At 36.1% G+C, this 24,518-nt stretch overlaps 1 protein-coding gene across 1 annotated transcript; it reads left to right on the forward strand.

Annotated features, from left to right (window-relative positions):
• Window positions 1–1,588: 1,588 nt before the first annotated feature.
• On the forward strand, window positions 1,589–5,332 carry LOC149576972 (putative linoleate 9S-lipoxygenase 4). The gene is made up of 9 exons (XM_089821331.1): window positions 1,589–1,884; window positions 2,015–2,301; window positions 2,400–2,640; window positions 2,747–3,076; window positions 3,191–3,276; window positions 3,370–3,477; window positions 3,579–3,883; window positions 3,992–4,255; window positions 4,342–5,332. The coding sequence occupies exons 1-9, from the start codon at window positions 1,668–1,670 to the stop codon at window positions 5,114–5,116; spliced, it is 2,613 nt and encodes an 870-aa protein (XP_089677457.1). The 5' UTR covers window positions 1,589–1,667; the 3' UTR covers window positions 5,117–5,332.
• Window positions 5,333–24,518: the final 19,186 nt, after the last annotated feature.

Below are 24,518 nucleotides of genomic sequence, written 5' to 3' on the forward strand. Positions count from 1 at the left end.
TAGAAGATTTTATTGTTATGTAAGATTTATGTATTATTTTATTAAAAAATTAATTTATGATAAATTTTTATTTTTAAAAATAAGAATAAGAATTAAAGGAGAAAACAAAAAGATTCATTACAAATATATTTTAATTGAATTTTTACTATTTGATTTTATGGGTGGGATATAAAATTTTACATATATATAATAGTGGTCTAACTCATAATTACAATGCATAGTCGAACATTAAAACATACAATAAAAAATATTCACCCCTAATGAATTATAAAATTCAATGGCTAGCTTATTCTGACTTCTCTTTCCTTTCTTACTCATGAGTTTTCATGTTAAGTAGATTTTAGCTTCATTGGGAAAATGTGACATGATGTAGGTATGGGAGTTTGCATACATGTACACATCTCATAAATCCTGTAGCTGCACACACATTTGACAAACAATTTTTATAATTTTTTGTTAGAGAAAATTAGATTTCATTCCGAAAAAATAGCATCATTCAATAAAATTAAAGATAAAAGAGATTTATATAATCATGTAAATTTAAAAATAGATGTAGATTATAGTATTTATATATAATTTTTAAAATAATTCACGATTAGTTGATTTAATTGATAAAATGAATTAAATGGATACAATAGTAACCTACTTTTGGCAAGAGCTAATAAGTCATAAAAGAAATACGACAATATAATAAGATAGTAGCAAAACTATTGTACTTAAAATATTATTAAAAAATGGAATACTAAATGCACAAGTTAAATTCAGTGAATAAATAAATTAATAATAAAAATAAAATGTCTTGAAAACCAAAATAACCCATAGAACCTATAAATAACGGGTACCTCATAACAAGACATTAAAATCTTAAATAAATTGCAAATTCATTTTTCATTTTTCATATCTTTAACCTTAAAGGTAAAATTTTGATCAATAAATTTACTATTTTATCCAACTTTATGTATCAAATAAAATATTTCAATAATACAACATATTAAAATTTAAAAGTTACCATCACTAACCCTAATCAATTCAACTCCCTACACCTACCCCAAATAAAAGCGCAACGAAATGAAAGCTGATAACTTTCACATACAAATTGTAGATAAAGTGTGGGTATCTTTCCGTGCCACCTACAACCACTAAAACATCAAATGAAATATATTATTATTTTATTTGTTTAGAACAAATAAAAGCTGGGCACTTGGCCCCTTTTTCAAATGGACAATTACTACTCAAATGGCAGTAGTCCACTCCGCACATGCGGAAAAATCTGTGGGTGGCTCTTCAGTTTTAACCCATCAATAAAATCGGCATTCAGTGTATCTAGCAAATTGAAAGGTAAAATCTTTGGTAAGATACCTAGTCCTTTTTCAGTTTGCCTTATCTGATAAAGACATTAAAACATATTAAACACGTTAAAACATAGATATTGTACATCGGCCAATTTATTATCGCATTTATTAGTATTTATTAATCGATCCCACGTGATTATGAAATATGAAAGAGAAGTGACGCCGTTTTCAATTATGTACTGTTGATGCTCACCCGTCTATGTATAAATAGACGTGAGGAGTGGCCAGAGTATCTCAATCTCAACTAGTGTGAGTGTTTCAGGAGTTGGTTTAGTGAGAGTTTGGAGTAAGGAATAGGTTTCAGCTGTAGCCAAGATGAATAACATCTCTGCTCTTAAAATCCCAACAATCCCGACAGTTACCTCTAAAAATGGGGATGTGGGGACGTTTGAAATCAAGGGAGAAGTGGTGTTAATGAAAGCCTATCTTGCAGATGTTACAGACTACTCTGCCACGATAGCAGACAGTGTCTCTGAATTGCTCGGCCAGAAAGTCTTTCTTCAGCTCGTCAGCAGCGACGAGATTGATCAAGGTAAAATCTATTTATGATAATTAGTTGTTAATAGGATGATCTAAATGGCTGTACTCATTTTTCTCTTCTTCACTTTGGGCATAATTAATTTATTACATTATCCGACTTACGACTGGTTATAATGGTGTAGATTCAGGATTGGGAAAGAAAGGAGAGGAGGAATCGATAAGTTGGAACCCGCTGGACGGTCCCATCGCCGGTGACTCAAAATTCTCGGTGAGCTTCACATGGAAGTCTGAACTGGGAGTGCCCGGTGCATTGCTCGTCAGGAACGCGCATCCGAGGGAGTTCTTCTTGAAATCACTCTCTCTTTCCGCTGTGCCGGGCAAACTTCCGGCACTTCGCTTTGTCTGTAACTCCTGGATCTATCCTTACTACTTATTCAACAAAACAGACCGGGTCTTCTTTTCTACTCAGGTATTGCTTTGGAACAAATAATATAATAGCTTAGAGCTGACCAAGTAAAGACGTATTATTAATGTGCATTGTATATTGAACATAATTGGTGTTTTCAGAGCCATCTTCCAAATGAAACACCGGCCGGACTGGAAACACTAAGAAAGCGAGAGCTGGCTACGCTGCGAGGAAATGGTACCGGAGAGAGAAAGTTATATGATCGTGTGTATGACTACGATCTTTACAATGATCTTGGAAACCCAGATAAAGATGCCGATCTACGCAGGGAGGTGCTTGGCGGGTCGCAGGACCTTCCTTATCCCAGGAGATGTAGAACTGGACGTGCCCCCAGCAAAACAGGTTGTCTAGATATTAAAAAAGCTTCAAGGATTTTTTGTAATGTTAATTGATTCGAGTTTAAATTAGTTTGGAGATTCAATTAAAGATAATGTTTATGTTTTGGCAGATCGGAAGTTCGAGAGCTTGCCTCTCTTGTCCACGACGCAATTCTACGTTCCCCCAGACGAGAAATTCCCTCATATCAATCTGTCCGACTACAGAGCTAACTTGGTGCGAGCCTTCGCCAAAAAGGTGGTACCCACCATCACGTCCATATTTGGTGACGAGTTCCACTCGCTGCAAGAAGTGAAAGATATTTATAGCAAAGGCATCCCCAAGTCTCTCAACAATGTTATGGATCTTACCCAAGACCTGATTCCTCTCCAAATGGTGAAAGGACTGCTCAGCACACAGGACCAATCTCTCATTAATTTCACAGTTCCCCAAGTCATTAAGGGTGCGAGATCACCACCATTTATTTAAATAAATTTCAAGCGGTTTATTGTAGTACTAGTTATCGAATATGTATCAATGGTAACATAAAATTTGAACTTTTATTTCTGTCTTGCAGCTGACGAGCATGCTTGGCAGACAGACGAGGAGTTTGCACGCCAAGCCCTTTCCGGTCTCAATCCCATGGCCATTCAGTGTCTGCAGGCAAGCAAACCGAAATCTCCTCGTATTAATCTAATCAGTGTCAGTTAAATAACGAGTCCAATAGTAAAATTATTTGTCTTAAACTTGGAACAGAGCTTTCCTCCAACAAGCAGCTTGGACGCCGAGCTGTATGGCCCTCAAGAGAGTTCTATAACAGCAGACCATATCGAGAAAAACCTTGATGGCCTTACGGTGCAGCAGGTATGTTGTATCCACATACCCTGATTTCATCCGATCCTCTTAAAGAATTCCGACCCTCAGACTAATCTCGTAATTGGATAAAATGTGAATGACTTGATTAGGCTTTGGAAGGAAAAAGACTGTTTGCGTTGGACTACTACGATGCGTACATGCCCTACATCGAACGCATCAACAAGGAATCAGATGACCGGAAAATGTATGCCTCCCGCACTCTCTTCTTCCTCACAGACGAAGGAATTCTGAGGGTTGTCGCGATCGAGCTGTGTTTGCCTCCCGCCAGTCTCACCCAAGCTGAAAGAAAAGTCTACACCCCTGCACAAGATGGTGAAGAAGGCGCTCTCTGGCTACTCGCCAAGGCTCACTCAAGAGTTAATGATGCCGGTTATCACCAGTTAATCAGCCACTGGTAAGATCACATTGAAATAATACAGTATTTTGGTGTATTCATACTTGTTTAAAGACATCGAGTAGACGAAATAATGTCACGATGATTAATTTTATATTCTTCATGCAGGCTGAGAACACACGCCGTCATCGAGCCTTTCGTCATTGCTACTCACAGGCACCTCAGCAAAATGCACCCCCTTCACAAATTGCTACTCCCTCATTATTTTGACACCATGGACATTAACCAATCTGCCCGGCAGATTCTGATCAATTCAAACGGTATTATTGAAGAAGGATTCACACCCTCCAGATACGCCATGGAGTTGTCCTCTAAAGCGTATAAAAACTGGAGACTCAATGAACAAGGCTTGCCCGCAGATCTAATCAAAAGGTACACTTTTAACTCCAATTTTCTACTGCCAAACGCCATGTATCAAATATAAATAAATACTAAGTTTGGAGATGTTCCTGTTGCAGAGGGATGGCGGTTACGGACTCAGCGGCACCCCACGGAGTGAGGCTTGTGATAGAAGACTACCCATATGCAGTCGACGGTCTAGAGATCTGGGCTGCTCTAAAGCAATGGGTGAGTGATTACGTGTCACTCTACTACAAGAGCGACGATGCAATCAAGGAAGACGCGGAAGTGCAGGTATGGTGGAAGGAGGTGGTGAACGTGGGGCATGGAGATCTGAAGAATGAAAGCGGATGGTATCAGATGGAGTCGGTGGAGGAAGCGGTGGAAGCAATAACAACCATCATTTGGATCGCATCAGCCCACCACGCTGCCGTCAACTTCGGGCAATATGCGTACGGAGGATACATGCCCAATCTACCCACTCTGAGCAGGCGCCTCATTCCTGAGCAGCATTCCCTTGACTACGCGGAAATGATGAAGGACCCGGAAGCGTTTATGCTGTCAACCGTGTCGAACCCGAACCAGGCCACAACGGTGATGGCGGTGTTGGAGCTTCTGTCGAAGCATTCGACGGACGAAGTGTATTTGGGGCAGGTGAAGGGATCGACTCCGGAATGGACAGACGATGAGGGCATCGAGCAAGCATTTGGGAAATTCTCCGAAACTCTGGCGGGCGTGGAGAAGAATGTGTCGGAGAGGAACAAGAATTCGAAGCTGAAGAACAGGTACGGGCCATCACAGGTTCCGTACACACTGCTGTATCCGGGCACAACTGATGTCTCGAAGCAGGGTGGCTTAACCGGCAGGGGAGTTCCAAACAGCGTTTCCATTTAATATGTCCGAGTCGAGTCCAGCTTTTAATGTTCTAAGTGCTTGTCTAGAATAGCCGCAGCGATGACTCTGGGTCGTTGTCAATCTTTTTTAATTAGTCACTGAAAGTATTGGGGTCACGTAGAAGTAGGTGGTGTTGGCACGTGACCCGTTTATCTTAATATTCCTATTAAACTTATATTTCACATATAGTATATATGTTTCTATGTTTATATTTCAGACATAGACCATTTCTTTCTTGTCTATTATCTAATTAATTAAGATAATTGGTTAGTATTTTCTATAAAAAATTAATATAGTATTATTTTATATTGGTCATTTTAATTTTTGCTAGTGACTAAAATCAATTTTCAGAGAAAAAATTATATGATGTTCATATAATTCTATAGGTCATATGTATAAGATATGTTTTGTTAGTTAAAGCGATGATACTACATACTATTGCATCCATTCAAATCTAATAGAATTTAAATAGTTAAATAGACTTTCAAATGTTTACATATTTTCTATTTTTTTAGATTTAATAATTCACATTTTCCAATAATCTCATTGGCCTATGCTAATATATATATATATATATATATATATATATATATATATATATATATATATATATATATATATATATATATATAATGTCATTGATGACACTTTATATCATTCACTAACAAGTGTCACATAGTGGCATGTTATTTGTTGCTATAGTTAATTGTATTTGTTTTGACTTTATGGAATATAAGTTGTTATTTTGTTATATATTTTTTATTTTTATAAATTCAATTTAGTTGAATGTGTAGTTAGAAAATTATTGTAGAAAGTAAGAGAATTATAATTAATTAATTTTTTAAAATTTTGAACTTTATGTTTATATATTTGTTTATAAGAGGTTGCACTTTATGTTTTGTGTATTAAAAAAAATTGTTAAATGATAATATACTCTAGCAATGGTATTATAATTTTTAATAAGTACATTGAATAGGCATGGAAGGTCAATTACAAATAAATAATTCAATTAATTTAAATTTAAAAATAAAAATATATATGTTGTCTCTTAATCAAAAAATCTGAAGTGCATTTTATTAATTTTTTTTGTGAGTTCATATTATTTTTTCAACCATTTTCATATAATGGATGTAATGTGTTTTCAAAATAAACTAAAAATACAGTAATCTTTAAATAATCATGTGATAAAACATGTTTAAATAATATAATCTATAAATTAATTGAAAAAAATGGAATATGGAGAACCCTCCAAAAATAGGGCTTGTATAACACCAAAAGAATTTAGCCAATCATATAATTTTTATAGTATACAAAATTTATAAATAAATTTAAGAACTTTAGAAATATTTGAGTTACTTAAAAATATTTTTTCGTGATTAATGAAAATTAATTAGATTTCAAAGAGAGTGAATACAATAGTATTTTTCCTATGACAAATAAAATAATACATTCGCCTTTTTTACAGTTACTGACCAACATTGATAGTCAACCCCATTGAAATATGGACTTGGAAAATTATTTTCCATGATTAAGCCTTGACACTCCTAAACCTCCTATACCAAATGTAAAATTCAAACATCAACAACACAAAGAAGAAATTTAATAATAAAAAATAGTATAAAAGAAACAAAAAAAAACTTTGTTATTGAATAAAAGATACTCTATTTTTGGAGAGAAAAAAAAATATTTATTGCATCTCTATATTAAAAGGAATTTACCATTTACAATATACTTTAAAAGACTTCTAGGTCTAACAATGTTGAATGAAAAAACTATTGTAAAAGGAAATGACATTTCACTGCCCATTATTTATGGAGACATATTAGAAATCTATGGTCAAATCAAGACTTTCAAATGTTATGATATTTGTATTAGAGATTGAGCTTTCATCGATAATAAATTTTGACTCATCTAAATTCAAATCTCCTTAGCACTTAAACTCATGCAATCCTAAAATAGACCATCACAGTGAACAATCATCTTTTGAGAGCTCGTGAAATCTTCCCTCTTTTTGAGGCTCTGAAATCTCAACCAGCATATGGCCAGTTGCCAAATCTGTAGACAATGCAGCGATTGTCTTCCACTTCTTAGTCTTCTTTTATGGCTGAGAGGAGGTGACTTGTGTGATCAAGTCTTTTGATGGGGCGACATCCCCATGTCTCCACTTCTTTCTATCAATGGTATCCTGGAGCCAAGACTATGTAGAGAGCACATTGATAGCAAATTGTAGTGTAGAAGGATTGAACAAATTCCTCAGAATCAATGGAGTTGGCTTGCTCTGGGAAGCAATAGGGAAGGCAACTACCTTGGTTACCGAAAGGGCTAATGTATCCCCTTGTTGAGATGCTTCCTATTCATGGCCATCCATGGGATTCATATTGCCATTCAAATTGCTAACTTGAATAGGGGAGGATGGCTTAGCCACTAATTTCTCTTGTTCCTTCACCTTATATGTTGAGCCAATGATTATTACACACATTGCATAATATTGTTATCCTATATTATTTTATTATGTAATGTTGCGCCTAGATGGATGTATAACATGTAAAGATTCCCCTAAGATATACTTGATGAGTTGTATTGTAACATTGTGATAATATTTCATGTAATTATTTAATATTGGGAAAAAGAATTAATTTTTCAATATTAAATGTGGGGTCAATGGGTTAGGTAGTACATGGTTTATGTAATACCACTTGGTGGTTTTGTGGGACTTGCTACTATATAAGCAGCCACAAGGGTAGTTGTTGGTGTGAGAAGATAGAAGGAAAAAAGAGAAAGAGTTGAGCAAGACAAGGCTTGACAAGTTAGTCAAGGGAGCATTTGTGAAGGTTGGAAACATGGCATGGGATGTGTGGATTCATGCTTGTTCACATGGATTGCTTGGTTGTGGTTATGCCTTTGAAGGCTTCTATGGTTGTATTGCAATGATTTTTTGCTAAATAATACATGGTGATGGATGCTTTTGGAGGCTGAGTTTTTCCCTCAATGAGGGTTTCCCAGGGTATATCTTGTTTCACAATTTTTGTGGGTATGTTGTCTATTCTCTTGCATGTGGATTTTAGTTGCATATTTGTTTCAGATCTATTATGGGCTATGCGAAAATTATTATTATTTTATTGCAAGTTTCCTTACAAGTGGTATTAAAGTCAGGGTTTATTGTTGTAACCCTAGATTGAATCCATCGGAATGCATGAGAGGATAAAAGAAAGGGCAAGATATATGAGTTGTTTATTGCAGATCTAAGGGTTTTTGGGTTTGCTATTATGATGGGATATTGGTAGATTTTGGGCATGTGAAATTGTTAGACAAAAAGTTTTTCTAGATTTTTCATTTAAATGAGGGTTTTAGGGGGAGCTTAGAGAAATGACATCCTAAGTAAAAAAAAAAATCTCACCATTGGATCCGAGAAAATATTTTTATAAATTTTGATACATAATATGTCCTAGTTTGGCCATGTTTAGAGGAAATAAAAGAGTTTCTTAGTTTCAGCCCATGATGGTCGTCAAATTTAATCTCATTGGAATTTTTGTCACAAAAAAAAATCACAGTGAAAATGGTAAAAAGATTGTCTTAGTAAAACGACCATAACATTCTCTCAAGATATCAGATTTCAAACTTCTTATAGGCATTGGAAAGCTAATTTAGAGCACTACAACTTGGTGTAGGTTTAGTTCTATGATTTTGACATTTTTTAAGGTTTTAAGAACCCAAAAGTTAGATGTTGTTTATTTTGAGCACATAGTAAGACATAACTTGGGCATACAAAATTAGATTTTGGACTTTGAGTAGTCAACAAAAAGCTCTTGGAAAGCTTTACACATTGGTTCAGATTTGGTGTAAGTTTGGCATAATTTATTTGGTGATATATTAATCTGAATAGTTTATGGTATATATTAACTTTAGTAGCATTTTGAGTTTATGACATGGTATGTTTGGAGATTTAAGATTTGATGTTATTGTATTCTCAATTAATATTTCATATTGGTCTCATGATAATATGATTATTAGTGTTTGATTTGGATATGCATGATGACTTGTTGTGTCTACAAGTTTGTAATGTCTCCACTTTAATATATAAATTAAATAATTACTAAGTATTATATATTAATATTAATATTAAAATAATAATATTTTACAAATAATGTTATATTATAATTATGTAATAATATCATATTATATTGTAATCTGAAAATACAAATCTAATACAAGAATAATGATATTATCATTATGATATATTTTAATATGGTAATACTATATTAATATAATATAATATAAATATAGTTGATATATTAATTGTAATATAATTATTAATATTATATTAATTGTTATAACTAAGCTTAAAATATATATAATTATATAATATAACTATTAAATTAATATAATATATTATGAAAGGACAGGACTCTTGCAACAAAAAAATATATATATAATGAATAAACTCTAGAAAAGGATAAGGAGATAAAAATTATCAAAACCTTCTGGAGAAAAATGGGGCAAAAGAATTTATATAAAAGGAAATTCGTAGATAAATGATGGACCCCCAATTTGGGTTCATTACAAATGGTATCAGAGCTTCGATCTTGCCATCCTATGAAACTTGTGCAAAATATTTTTTCTAAAGATTAAAGAAATCATTATTAAATCTTGGTCTAGAGTTAAAATTCTAGAAAGGATTTATCAGAAATTATAATCCAAGCTTATTAAAGACTATCTCGCATGAATGAATTTCACAAGGACGAAGTATCCCTGATTGAATTGATGTTTCAAGCAAATAATGTTGAATGGCGAGTGTCCCTTCCTGTAGCAAGAATTATATAAACTTCCATTGATGAAGACTTAAGAGTTGTGGACTAATGTATTAGCGGAAGAGCATTAATATTTAGTTTTGTTGATATTTATGGACTATGAAACCTACTACATACAAATAAATTTTGACAACTTTTTAGGGTATATATTTCTCAATAATGTGATTGATTCATGATATTATGGAGGTAGATTGATTCCAAACCAGCAATATAACTTCATTGCACAAGCTTTCCTTCTTATCCATCACATTACATACAAATCACGTAGGAGTTATAAGCAAATTAGAATGATAAATGAAAGACAAAACTCTACAAATCTATCAATTGGAAGAGACTGCCAGTTGCGTTCTCCTTTCAAAATTCTCAATCTATAACATCAGTGGGGGCCAATGTTTTCATCTGAGCTTGTCTGGTAGGACACGAACTCTCAAGGACTTCTTGCTCCCAAACAGATGGAAATGGTGGGATTTCTTCATATCATAGACCCTTCAAAGCAGTGAACCTGTTAGGAACCTGTGTGTTCCTTCTGTTTATTTTGTTAGAGTAGTGTTGTTGGACGCATATGCTTTGTAAGTCGTCCCGTGAGTATATTTTATTATCCCACATGCATAGGTAGTATTACTTTTCTAGATTGTACTCAGTATATAAGAATAGGTTGAGGCCCTTGATGGACACAGACGAATTTATTGTATTGAGCTTGCTCAAAGGAGGTTACCCCCTCGAAGTGGCCTGCGATCAGTAGATTCATTCTGAGTTCTGCTATCACTTTGTATTCTATTATTTCGAGCATTCTCACGATATTGCTATAAGGAGGTTCATCACATCTGGTATCAGAGCACTCTCTTGGGCTCGCTGGGTGGAAATTACATCAAATTTTTTTTCTGTCGTGGCCTTCAGGTTCCTCTCACTTCTAATATCTCTTGTTATTGCAATAACTCTTTTCAGTTGTTCTATCTGTGAGTGAATTTTTTCTAAGTCGACTGTTCCAAAAAAAAAAAAAAAAAAAAAAAGTCAAAATTTTTCTGTTTTTTAGTCGTAGCTTCCTTGTTTGCTTTCTGTTTCTGCTCATACTTCCGCAGAACGTCTGCAATATCATTTCGCATACTTCCTTCCTTGGCGACCCAACCCCAAATTTTACATCTCAAAGCCCTAAATCCCTCATTTATCTAATTTTAGGGTTTGCCCTATCTTCTTCACCTCTCATCCAATCGCCACCAAACTGAGCCACAAGATTCAATTCCTCATTTTGCTCCCTTATCCCTCTTGGACTGTTCGCCTCATTTCGCCTCCCTACCCTTGAAACCCTCATTTTTCTGTTTCCCTTGTCCCCAGATAGTCTCCCACCACCCGTCGAACACCCATTTCCTATATGAGTTTTACCCAAATCCAAGTTTGCCGTAACTAAAAAAGTTTTTGTCTCTCATCTTCTACCCATTCCAAAAAAAAAAAAAAAAAAAAAAAAAAAAAAAAAAACCTTGCTTTATGGTTGTTACGCGTACAGGAGCAAAAATCATGGAAGAAGAAATGGCATCCCTCAAAACCAAACTTCAAGATCTGGATGACAAAATTCTGGGTCTTAACTTTCAGCAGTCAGCCATGAGCCGAAACCATTCAGGAGATACTGGGTCCTCTTCTGGCAATTTCCGTGGACCAAAGCTTGATTTTCCACGCTTCGATGGTTCTGATCCGACTGGATGGATCTATAGGGCAGAGCAGTATTTCAGCTTGCATAATACTTTGGATAACCACAAAGTCCCCCTTGCATCTTTTCATTTGGAACATGAAGCTCTTCAATGGTTCCGTTGGTACATCAAGGCTAATGTAGGCCCAACATGGAGAGAATTGTGCACCCTCATTTTGGAGCGCTTTGGCCCTAGTTCCTTTGATGATTTCACAGGAGCACTCACTAAACTGCGTCAAACAGGCACTGTAAGAGAATACCAGACAGAGTTTGAAAAATTAGCTAATCACACAGAGGGCTTGTCTGATGAATTCTTCCGTAGTTGTTTTGTCAGTGGTCTGAAGGATGCACTTCGCTCAGAAGTCAAAATGTTTCGACCTACTACAATGATGGAAGCCCTTGGGTTGGCTAAGTTAGCGGAAGACAAGATTAGTGCTCTACAACGCTCCAGATCTAATTTTGTTCCATTCAGAAATACAGGTTCTCACAACCCTCCAGTCATACCAGCTCCCAGAACTACTCCGATCAAGCACTTGTCTGAAACAGAGATGCGAGTCAGGCGAGACAAAGGGCTTTGTTATAATTGTGATGAGAAATGGTCTCGGGGCCATAGATGTGTTCAACAAAAGCTCTATCTCTTGGATGTGGATTCTCCACCGGAACTGGAAGAATATGTAGATGCTCAGGAAACAGTGGATGATGAGGTTGAGCCTCACCAGCCTGAACCTCCTTCACCAGAAGCTCCACCAGAGATATCTGTCCATGCTTTGGCAGGAGTCACTACTCCACAAACCATGCGGGTCCAGGGTTTCTTCAAGAAGATCCCTCTTACTATACTCATTGATTCTGGTAGCACTCATAACTTCATTGATCCACGCATAGCCAAACAGGCTGATTGCTTTATCCATCCCTGCTCTAGCTTTGAAGTCATGATTGCCAATGGGGGCACTTTACCTTGTAAAGGGAAATGTCGCAATGTGCGTCTCTCTATTGGAGATTATAACATGCGCTCTGACATGTTTGCCTTACCCTTAGGTGGTTGTGATGTGGTTTTGGGTGCCCAATGGTTACGCACTCTTGGCCCCATTCTCTGGGATTTTGCTGAACTTTGGATGCAGTTTTCAGCCGAGGGGCACCAACACACTTTGAAAGGCTTACAACCAGGGTCTCTCAGCATCATCAGTTCACACCGTATGAAAAAACTTCTTAAGAAGAATTCACATGGTGTCATCGCTCAGCTCCATTCCATTCAGATGCAGCCATCAGCAGTCTCTAGCACTCCTGCCGATCTCCAACACATTTTGGACAAGTATTCTGGTGTATTTGCTGAACCTGTGGGATTACCTCCTTCTCGTCCAGAGGACCACCGTATTCAGCTCCTTCCTGGCAGTGTTCCGCCCAACATCAGGCCCTACCGCTACCCATTTCATCAGAAGACCGAAATCGAGATACTTGTCCGTGACTTACTGAAGCAAGGTATTATTCGCCCTAGTACCAGTTCCTTTTCTTCTCCAGTTCTGCTTGTTCGCAAAAAAGATGGGTCATGGCGACTCTGCATTGATTTCCGAGCACTTAATCATCTCACTATAAAGGACAAGTTTCCCATTCCAGTTGTTGATGAACTTCTTGATGAACTTCATGGGGCTCATTTTTTCTCCAAGTTAGATCTTCGTTCTGGGTATCATCAAATTCGGGTTAATGAGGAGGATATACCTAAAACTGCCTTCCGCACACATGATGGTCACTATGAATTTTTAGTCATGCCCTTTGGCCTCACGAATGCTCCTTCAACATTTCAGGCAGTGATGAATAACATATTTCGACCATACCTCCGGAAATTCATTCTGGTCTTCTTTGATGATATCCTCATATATAGCAAAACTTGGGCTGAGCATCTCCATCATCTGGAGCTTGTCTTGCAACTTCTCTCTGATCATCAACTCTGTGCAAAACTATCTAAATGTGTGTTTGGCCAGGAGGAAGTGGAGTATCTCGGGCATATTGTTGCACACCATGGAGTGCGGGTGGATCCTACAAAAATAGATGCCATGAAAACTTGGCCGCATCCTAAAACTCTCAAGAGCCTTCGGGGTTTTTTGGGGTTGACTGGCTACTACCGCAAGTTTGTCAAAGATTACGGGAAAATTGCAGCACCATTGACAGCTCTGTTAAAAAAGGATGCCTTCTCCTAGACCCCTGTTGCTGAGACTGCATTTGAACAACTGAAACAGGCTATGTGCAGTACACCTGTTCTCGCGATGCCAGATTTTTCCAAACCCTTCACTATTGAGAGTGATGCTTGCGGCAATGGATTGGGTGCTGTTCTCCTGCAAGATGACCATCCTATTGCGTTCACTAGCAAAGCCCTCTCTGGTAAGAATCTAGCCCTCTCTACTTATGAAAAAGAAATGATGGCTATTTTGCATGCTGTACAGAAGTGGCGGCCATCCCTCTTAGGGAGTCATTTTTGCATCAGAACCGATCACCAAAGTCTGAAATACTTCCTGGAACAACGGGTATCCTCTCCTACACAACAGAAATGGGTCAGCAAACTCATGGGGTATGATTATGAGATCACCTACAAGAAGGGTAAGGAGAATATTGTGGCAGATGCTCTTTCTCGCACATTTGATAATCAAGCTTCCCTTTCCGCTATTTCTATGCCCATTCCCAATTGGTTAGCGTCTATTCAGCAGGGCTATGACAGTGACTCTTTTTTATCTCAAATCATTCACCAGCTAGCCAATAATCCTTCTGCTATACCACATTACTCTTGGGATGGTGCTTCTCTTCGATACAAGGGTCGGCTAGTGCTTCCTCAGAACCCAGCTCTACATCAGGCTATTTTTTATGAACTCCATGCTTCTCCTTCAGCAGGGCACTCAGGCTTCCTCAAAACTTATGAGCGAGCAAGGAGAAACTTCTTTTGGAAAGGGATGAAGCAGACGATTCAACAGATGGTGGCTGAATGTGATACTTGCCAACGCCACAAGGGTGAAACGACCCTCCTTCCTGGCTTGCTCGAACCTTTGCCCATCCCTACACGGATTTGGACTGATATTTCTATGGATTTCATTGAAGGGCTTCCTAAATCCGGTGGCAAGACAGTGATCTTGGTTGTGGTTGATCGTCTCTCGAAATATAGTCATTTTTGTGCCCTCAGCCACCCCTATACTGCCTCCTCTATTGCACAAATCTTCATGGACCAGATATTTCGTCTTCATGGACTCCCTTCTTCCATTGTCTCTGATCGTGATGCAACTTTTACCAGTCATTTTTGGACTGAACTGTTTCAAAAAACTGGCACCAAACTGAAGATGAGTTCGGGCTATCACCCACAAACTGATGGTCAAACTGAAATTGTCAATAAATGCTTGGAAACTTATCTTCGTTGCTTCACTTCCGAACAGCAACATCAGTGGGCCAAGTGGCTCCCTTTAGCTGAATGGTGGTACAATACCTCTTACCACACTACCTCTAAAATGACTCCATATGAAGCAGTCTATGGTCAGGCACCTCCAGTGCTCCTTCCCTACACTCCCAACAGCTCACCAGCCCAGGCAGTTGACATAGTTCTCCGCAGCAGGGATCAGATTCTTCGTACCTTACAGGATAATCTTCACATGGCCCGTAATCGGATGAAACAGCAAGCAGATCAACACCGTTCTGAGCGCTCATTTCAAGTTGGGGATATGGTTTTTCTTCGTCTACAGCCATACAAACAATCCTCCCTAAAGCTGAAAGGGCGTCATAAGCTGGCCCCAAAATTTTATGGGCCTTATAAGGTTCTGCAGAAGATTGGTTCAGTTGCTTATAAACTGGAACTTCCTCCTTCTTCCCGCATTCATCCAGTCTTTCATGTTTCTTGTCTAAAGAAAGTTCTGGGTACCACTGTCAGAGCACAAACTACTCTCCCTGAAATGGATACGGAAGGATCCATTATCCTGGAGCCGGTGGCAATCATTGACCAGCGCACTCGCCAGCTTCGCTCTCGCTCCATCTCTGAGGTCTTGATTCAGTGGCATGGCATGCAACCAGAGGATGCTACCTGGGAACCCCTTCTTCAGATTCAACAACAATTTCCACACCTTAAGCTTTGAGGACAAAGCTTTTTTCTAAGGGAGAGGGGATGTTAGGAACTTGTGTGTTCCTTCTGTTTATTTTGTTAGAGTAGTGTTGTTGGACGCATATGCTTTGTAAGTCGTCCCGTGAGTATATTTTATTATCCCACATGCATAGGTAGTATTACTTTTCTAGATTGTACTCAGTATATAAGAATAGGTTGAGGCCCTTGATGGACACGGACGAATTTATTGTATTGAGCTTGCTCAAAGGAGGTTACCCCCTCGAAGTGGCCTGCGATCAGTAGATTCATTTTGAGTTCTGCTATCACTTTGTATTCTGTTATTTCGAGCATTCTCACGATATTGCTATAAGGAGGTTCATCACAGAACCCTGGCAATATAATAAAACATTTTGCACATAATGATCCACTTTTGGAAATGATGGAAATCTCTTTACATACACAGGTAATAGTTAAACTACGCCTGAGCATTAAACGTAGTCAACAAACCAAGCATTCTAAATTACAGGTTCATCAAAGTTAAAATATTAGATGCACCAGATTTGTACAAATAGCTTACACTGGGTAAAAGGAAAAGTATTAAAAACAAAAAAAAAATTATCAAATGCAATATGTATTAAAAATAATTGAGAGTGCAAAGAGAATTGTCCACTAATACTTTCCACTTGAGAAACTTGTCATCGAGGGTTTTCCTAAGCAACGACTTCTAGCCTAACCACAATCACCAGAGAGTCGAGTTAATCCCTTCTATAGATTTAAAGGATAAAAGTTATTTTCACAGCTCAACTCGCGAAAGAGATGTTAACAAAGTTCTCCTTGTCTCTAGGGTTGCACAAATAAGAAGCCTTTAAACAAATTTTGTGAAAAAAATTAAAGAAATGTGTCTGGAAGATAAGCATCTGGTGAGAAAATAGTTGTCCTAAATAATGTAATGAACCCAAATTGGGTGTCCATCATTTATCTACTATTTTCCTTTTATATAAATTCTTTTGCCCTATTTTTCTTCGGATGCTTTTGATAATTTTTATCTCCTTATCCTTTTATAGAGTTAATTCATTATATGTGTGTGTGTGTGTGTGTGTGTGTGTGTGTGTGTGTGTGTGTGTGTGTGTGTGTGTGTTTGTTGTAAGAGTTCCGTCCTTTCATAATATATTATATTAATTTAATAGTTATATTATATAATTATATATATTTTAAGCTTAGTTATAACAATTAATATAATATTAATAATTATATTACAATTAATATATCAACTATATTTATATTATATTGTATTAATATCGTATTACCATATTAAAATATATCATAATGATAATATCATTATTCTTGTATTAGATTTGTATTTTCAGATTACAATATAATATGATATTATTACATGATTATAATATAACATTATTTGTAAAATATTATTATTTTAATATTAATATTAATATATAATACTTATTAATTATTTAATTTATATGTTAAAGTGGGGACATTATAGTCCTCCCCTCTTGAATTTTCTTGCCCTCAAGCAAAATCTTTTATACACAAGCTTTGCCATAAATACAAAACATATTTGCTTACAAAAGGCCTAGAAGGTTTATAATACATATATCTTTAATGAATGAAAACACGAAGTAGACACGATGCAGACAGATGAAGACACGAAGCATACACAATGTAGACACATCATACATGACCTTGATTAGATCCTAAAATTAACAATGCGCAATGACTATACTCCTTCATTAGGCTTATGAACACTACAACCACAAAATAAGCATCAGTACATGCATTTAAATATATATAAACTTCAAAGAAATTTGAATAATAATTAGTTAATCCAAGCTAGTTCCATACTAAGCCCAAGAGCATAACTTTGGCCCCCTTGGCCCCGGTGGTGGGTGTTAGGCATCCACACAAGGTGGTCTACTTAGTGGTTTGCTTGTTTGGCTAGAAAGGTTCTTGTGAAAAGGCGCCATTACTATCTTTCCCTTAACTAGCACTATAATAGGGTGTTTTCTCCTCATTGCAGACTCCATAGAAAAGTGGTAGGTTCCCTTTTCTTATTTACATCATCCTTTGGAAGGAATCTTTCTCCCTTTCCTTATTACGATCATCATAAGATGGTAGATTTACAGTGCAAAGGACGCATGAAACAAGCTCCAAGCATATCCGACAAGTGCTCAAAATTACTCCACCTCTCCCTCCACCAACTCCCTACCTTAGGAATATCATAATGTGGATGAGAAGATGAGTATTACATTTAATTTACTTAGTTTATTTGAAAGATTTCTTCTTATAGTACACAAACAACTTTCTCTCTCCTTGTTACAATCACTTGATGGTAGAATGACGGTGCAAAGGGAACATGAAACAAGCTCCAAGTGATTTTGAAAAGTGCTTGAAATTACTCCGCCTTTCCCTCCACCAACTCCCTATCTAAGATTACGTAATTTTAGATGAGAGATAGACTCTATGTACTATAATTGAAATGTATTCTAATTACTATGTTTTCCTTAAATCAACATTTATTTATATTTCATTTTTTTCTTTTTCATAAATATATATTTTCCATTTATATTTCATTTTCATATATTCTTTTTATTTTGTAACTAGAATCATTGATAGATTATTCAATATTCTTCACAATAAAAAATGTGTCAGTAATAAGAAAGACAATAAAAATTATCTCTTAATAAAACATATGAAGAAGATATAAACTTACCTCATTACCATACCTTATTACCATTATGTGTTTGAAGTGGTGATTTGGGAGTATGGCATAATCCTCATATCCTTTTCCCACATTAAAGTCTCTTATCTGATGTTGATTAGTATGGGGCATAGGCCAATTGAGTTGGGAGTGACGATGGTCTTTTAAAACTTCATTTCTTAGTTGATTTTTCCTCCCCTTTATATAATTTTCTTCTTTGAAGACATGCATGTGTTTTACCTTTTAATATAGGGTTTTCCCTTGTCCTTTATTTGACTTTATTCAATACTTCTGAAAGATACAATTGCCTCAGCTAAATTTAACACTTAAACACCTCCATTCAGATATTACTTGTTCAAGGTCCCACAATAAGGATTCTCACATGTGGAATGTAGTTTCCAATTAATCTCAAAATTGTTAACCCTAACACAAATTTTTTTGGAGTCTTTGACAATGGTGCTCGCATGCTAGCCAATGACAAAGAGGAGATGAATGGACTATTATATTCTTAATGATGCTTCTAGAATTGTGTAGATAATCAGTGAATGATATTGAAGAATTAAATCTTTCCATCCCAAAGCCTTCATTCATTTGACCATTCTCATATAAGCTCGACAATGATTATTTAGGACAACTATTTTCTCACTAGATGCTTATCTTCCAGACACATTTCTTTAATTTTTTTTACAAAATTTGTTTAAAGGATTCTTATTTGTGCAACCCTATACAAGGAGAACTTTGCTAACATCTCTTCTGCGAGTTGAGCAGAGAAAATAACTTTTATCCTTTAAATCTGTAGAAGGGATTAACTCGACTCTCTGGTGATTGTGGTTAGGCTAGAAGTCATTGCTTAGGAAAACCCTCGATGACAGGTTTCTCAAGTGGAAAGTATTAGTCGACAATTCTCTTTGCACTCTCAATTATTTTTAATACATATTGCATTTGATAATTTTGTTTTTGTTTTTAATACTTTTCCTTTTACCCAATGTAAGCCGTTTGTACAAATCTGGTGCATCTGATATTTTAACTTTGATGAACCTATAATTTAGAATGCTTGGTCTGCTGACTGCGTTTAATGCTCAGGCATACTTTAACTATTGCTTGTGTATGTAAAGAGATTTCCACCATTTCCAAAAGTGGATCGTTATGTGCAAAATGTTTTTATTATATTGCCAAGGTTTGCTACTTTGAAGGGTCTGTGATATGAAGAAATCCCACCATTTCCATATATTTGGGAGCAAGAAGTCCTTGAGAATTCGTGTCCTACTAGACAAGCTCGGATGAAAACATTGGCCCCCATTGATGTTATAGATTGAGAATTTTGAAAGGAAAACACAACTAGTAGTCTCTTCCAAATGGTAGATTTGTAAAGTTTTGTCTTTCATTTATCATTCTAATTTTCTTATTACTCCTACGTGATTTGTATGTAATGTGATGGATAAGAAGGAAAGCTTGTGCAATGAAGTTATATTGCTAGTTTGGAATCAATCTACCTCCATAATATCATGAATCGATCACATTATTGAGAAATATATACCCTAAAAAGTTGTCAAAATTTATTTGTATGTAGTAGGTTTTGCAGTCCATAAATATCAACAAAAACTAAGTATTAATGCTCTTCTGCGAATACATTAGTCCACAACTCTTAAGTCTTCATCAATGGAAGTTTATATAATTCTTGCTATAGGAAGGGACGCTCACCATTCAACATTATTTGCTTGAAACATCAATTCAATCAGGGATACTCCCTCCTTGTGAAATTCATTCATACAAGATAGTCTTTAATAAGCTTGGATTATAATTTCTGATAAATCCTTTCTAGAATTTTAGCTCTGGACCAAGATTTAATAATGATTTCTTGAATCTTTAGAAAAAATATTTTGCACAAATTTCACAGGATGGCAAGATCATAGCTCTGATACCATTTGTAATGAACCTAAATTGGGGGTCCATCATTTATCTAAGATTTTCCTATGGTCAATATCATATGGAGCATGTTATCTCTTTTGGTTGAGATGGTTAGATCATGTTTTCATGTTTACATTCCTAAGGCCATGGTTGTAACTTTGACAATGATCTTGGTTTAGTTTCTTGGTATTGAGTACATTGATCATAAGTTGGATACTTCATGATATTATTGTTGCATTTTGAGTTGGCATGGATTGATCAGTTACAAGTACTCATGGATACTTAGAGATGGTGGTGATGCTAATTTCTCTTGGATTAGAAAATTATTTGTTGGGACAGTTGATTGTTTCAACAGGAAGTTTGAGGGGCATTCACTTGATATGGACTTGAGAGGAGATTGTTCCTAGATGAGTCTTGGTTGGAGACTTCGATACATTGATGAGCATTCTCATTCTCCACTCTTGGTCTACTCGGTGGTTTTTCTACTTGAGAGGTATAACTCATTATTTCTCTCAGGTGCATTATGTTTATGCTTGTCTTTCATGGATATGGATCTTGAGCTATGGTACATGAGTTAGTTCTAGAGGGTCCATTTGAAGGATGGTTTAGCATTGGTTATCTCCATTTGCATATGTTGTTATGCTAGTTGAGTTTAGGAGATGGTTTTATATTGGTCATATTCCTTGGATTGGGAATGATTATTCCTTGGTTTAGGAATGGTTTATGAGTTTGATCTTCTTGTGAGAGGCTTACATCCATGATTAGTTATATGGTATGGTTTGGGTGTTGTTGAGGCTTCTTGGTTAGGGTTTTATGGAGGAGATCATACTTGCATAGTTTACATCTAGAGGTGTATGTAGAAGGACATGATACAGGTTATGATTTGTATGGCTTCTCTTTGGTCTTGGTTATCTTCTTGGATTTTTTTTTTTCTTACATTGGATTTGAGATTGGTTAGAGATTTTGATCACTAGTTTTTGCTCATGTATGTCATGTGAGAGATGACATGGTTATTCCTTTATCTCTTTCCTCTATTGGTTTTGGAGAGCTTGGGAAACTGTTGGAGACTTGTTATGAGATTTGTTCTTCTAGGATATTGGTTTGTGTTGTGGATGTCCTTGAGACTACATGGATTCACTTCTTTGAGATGTTGTGAGTGGATTGGTTATAGATTTGATATTATCTTTTTGCAGTAGGAGCTTCTTGGTATATATGTGGCAGGTATTGCTCTTAAGGCTTGTGATTGTAGGTTACAGATTGGATATGTTGATGATGTGAGATTCACTTGGTATACCTTTAGAGGTATGGATAGTTAGATTGGTTTGGCACTTTTTGTGGGTGTTATTTCAGCTATAGATAATTTGACAACTACAGATATATGTGATTACCTTTGGATCAGGTTTTTTGTTCTTAGCATTTTAGGTGGTATAGGATTTTATGATCTTCTAATGTGATAGGTTGGGTGGCTTTCTCTTTGGATGGCTTCTATGTATGTCTGGTGGCAGTGGCATAATAGAAGGTGAGATCATTCATGTTTGAGATGCTGGATACTTTGATTTTGTTGCAGGTACTAGGATGGAGCAAATGGTGTACTTTGATCTATGATGGTGGATGCGCTAGGAGGGATTGTTCACTTGTTCATTTATGTGGTTACGAATTGACCATATGCAATGTATACAATAAGTGGGAGATTGTTGAAATAATGAGTGTTGTACACATTGCATAATATTGTTATATCGTATTATTTTATTATGTAATGTTGTACCTAGATGGACGTGCAATATATAAAGATTTTCATGGGATATACTTGATGTGTTGTATTGTAACATTGTGATAATTTTCATGTAATCATTTAATATTGGAGAAGAGAATTAATTTTTCAATATTAAATGTGGGGTCAATGGGTTAGGTAGCACATGGTTTATGTAATACCACTTGGTGGTTTTGTAGGACTTGCTACTATATAAGCAACCACACGGGTAGTTGTTGGTGTGAAAAGATAGAAGGAAAAAAGGGAAAGAATCAAGTGAGACAAGGCTTGACAAGTTAGCCAAGGGGGCATTTGTGAAGGTTGGTAGCATGGCATGGGATGTGTGGATTCATGCTTGTTCACATGGATTACTTGTTTTTGGCTATGACTTTGAATGCTTCTATGGTTGTATTGCAATGGTTTTTTGATGAATAGTACATGGTGATGGATGCTTTTGGAAGCTGGGTTTTTCCCTCAATGAGGGTTTCCTAGGGTATATCTTGTGTCACAATTTTTGTGGGTATGTTGTCTATTCTCTTACATCTGGATTTCAATTGCATATTTATTTCAGATCTATTATGAGTAATGTGGAAATGATTATATTTTTATTGCATGTTTCCTTACAAGTGGTATCAAAGCTAAGTTTTATTGTCGTAGCCCTAGATTGAATCCATGGAAATGCATGAGAGGATAAAAGAAAGGGCAAGATATATGAGTTGTTTATTAAAGATTTAAGGGTTTTTGAGTTTTTTGTTATGATGGGATATTGGTAGATTTTGGGCATGTGAAATTGTTGGACAAATTCTTTTTTGGATGTTTCATTTAAATGAGAGTTTTAGTGAGAATTTGCAAAAATGACCTTCTAGGTAAAAATAGACCCCACCATTGGATCCGAGACCATGTTTCTATAAAATTTGATATATAATAAACCCTAGTTTGGCCATGTTTAGAGGAAATGAAAGAGTTTTTTTATTTTAGCCAGTAATGGCTGTCAAATTTAATCCCATTGAAATTTTCATCACAAAAAACAAAATGCAGTGAAAATGGTAAAAAGATTGTCTTAGTAAAATGACCATAACTTTCTCTCAAGATATCAGATTTCAAACTTCTTATAGGTGTTGGAAAGCTAATTTAGAGCACTATAACTTGGTGTAGGTTTGGTTCTAGGATTTTAATAGTTTGCTAGTTTTTAAGAGCCTGGGAGTTATATGTTGTTTATTTTGAGCACAGATTAGGGCATAACTTGTGCATACGAAGTTAGATTTTGAACTTCGAGTACTCATTAGAAGCTCTTGGAAAGCTCTACACATTGGTTCTAATTTAGTGCAGGTTTGGCATAGTTTATTTGGTGATATATTAATCTAAATATTTTATGGTATATTTTGACTATAGTAGTAGTGTGAGTTTATGACATGGCATGTTTGAAGATTTAAGATTTGATGTCATTGTATAATCAGTTAATATTTCAAATTAGTCTCATAATGATATGATTATTATTGTTTGATTTGGATATGCATGATGAATTTTTGGGTCTACAAGTTATGCAGTGTTATAAGTGGTCTATACTTACAGGTTGCATTTATAGCTTGGTTATGGGTTGTCTTTGCCCATTGATCTTTCATTATTGGTGCATATTTAGATTGGTAGCTTGTATTTGGGTTGTCTATGCCCTAAGTCATATGATTTTCTAATTTTTATTCATGTAGAAGGGATGAGATGTTGTTATTAGGTATAGTCAGTGGTGGAGAATTGTGGTTGAATATTTTATGTTGACAAGTTAGACACTTTGAGAGTTAGATGCTCAGTTCATGGATGTGATTATGGTGGCATGGATTTTGGCATGACATGATTAGATATAGAGGTACATCCTTGATGTTCATTGGCTTGGATTCTTAATTTGGTCATGATGGTATATCTTCTTAGTTGAGGATCATGGTTATTTGGTTTCTTTTGAGGAGCTCATAATGTGCACTTTGAGTTCTTTGATGTTTTGATGCCTTGGTTGATTCTCTTGGTTAGAGGGTGGTTTTTCATAATGATGTCATGGATAGCTTGGATACATAGATTAGTGGGAGTTTGTGACAGTGATGGGGTGACAATGCATAATTGGTTCCTAGTTTAGTTTGCATCTTATTGGTTTGGAGATCTTGGTTTCACTTGGTATTGACACTTTGGTGTGAGTGTATACCTAGCAGATTTCATGTAGGAGATGGATTTTATGATGTCATGGGTGAATTGATACCATGGTTGAGTGGGAGGTTTTTGACATTGATATAATGGTTAAGTGTTTGCAAATGTTGGAGGTTTGTCATAGATCTTGTTAATGTAGAAGCATCTTTGACATTTGTGTGGTCCACTTGTTATCTTTATGGTGTGTGAAGATGGTTAGATCTTGAGGACTCATGGGTTTCTTGGTTATCTTCATGGTGTGTGGAGATGGTTCTTCATGGTATGTGGAGATGGTTTTCTTCAT

Source organism: Cupressus sempervirens, chromosome 1 (genome assembly GCF_028749045.1).
Source record: "Cupressus sempervirens isolate cs-2001-9-10 chromosome 1, ASM2874904v1, whole genome shotgun sequence".
Classification (NCBI taxonomy): domain Eukaryota; kingdom Viridiplantae; phylum Streptophyta; class Pinopsida; order Cupressales; family Cupressaceae; genus Cupressus; species Cupressus sempervirens.

Coding starts and splice junctions, on each gene's coding strand:
- LOC149576972 (XM_089821331.1), top strand. CDS start 1,668: ATGAATAACATCTCTGCTCTTAAAATCCCAACAATCCCGACAGTTACC. Junction 2,641..2,746: donor ACGTGCCCCCAGCAAAACAG/GTTGTCTAGATA, acceptor ATGTTTTGGCAG/ATCGGAAGTTCGAGAGCTTG. Junction 3,478..3,578: donor ATGGCCTTACGGTGCAGCAG/GTATGTTGTATC, acceptor TGACTTGATTAG/GCTTTGGAAGGAAAAAGACT.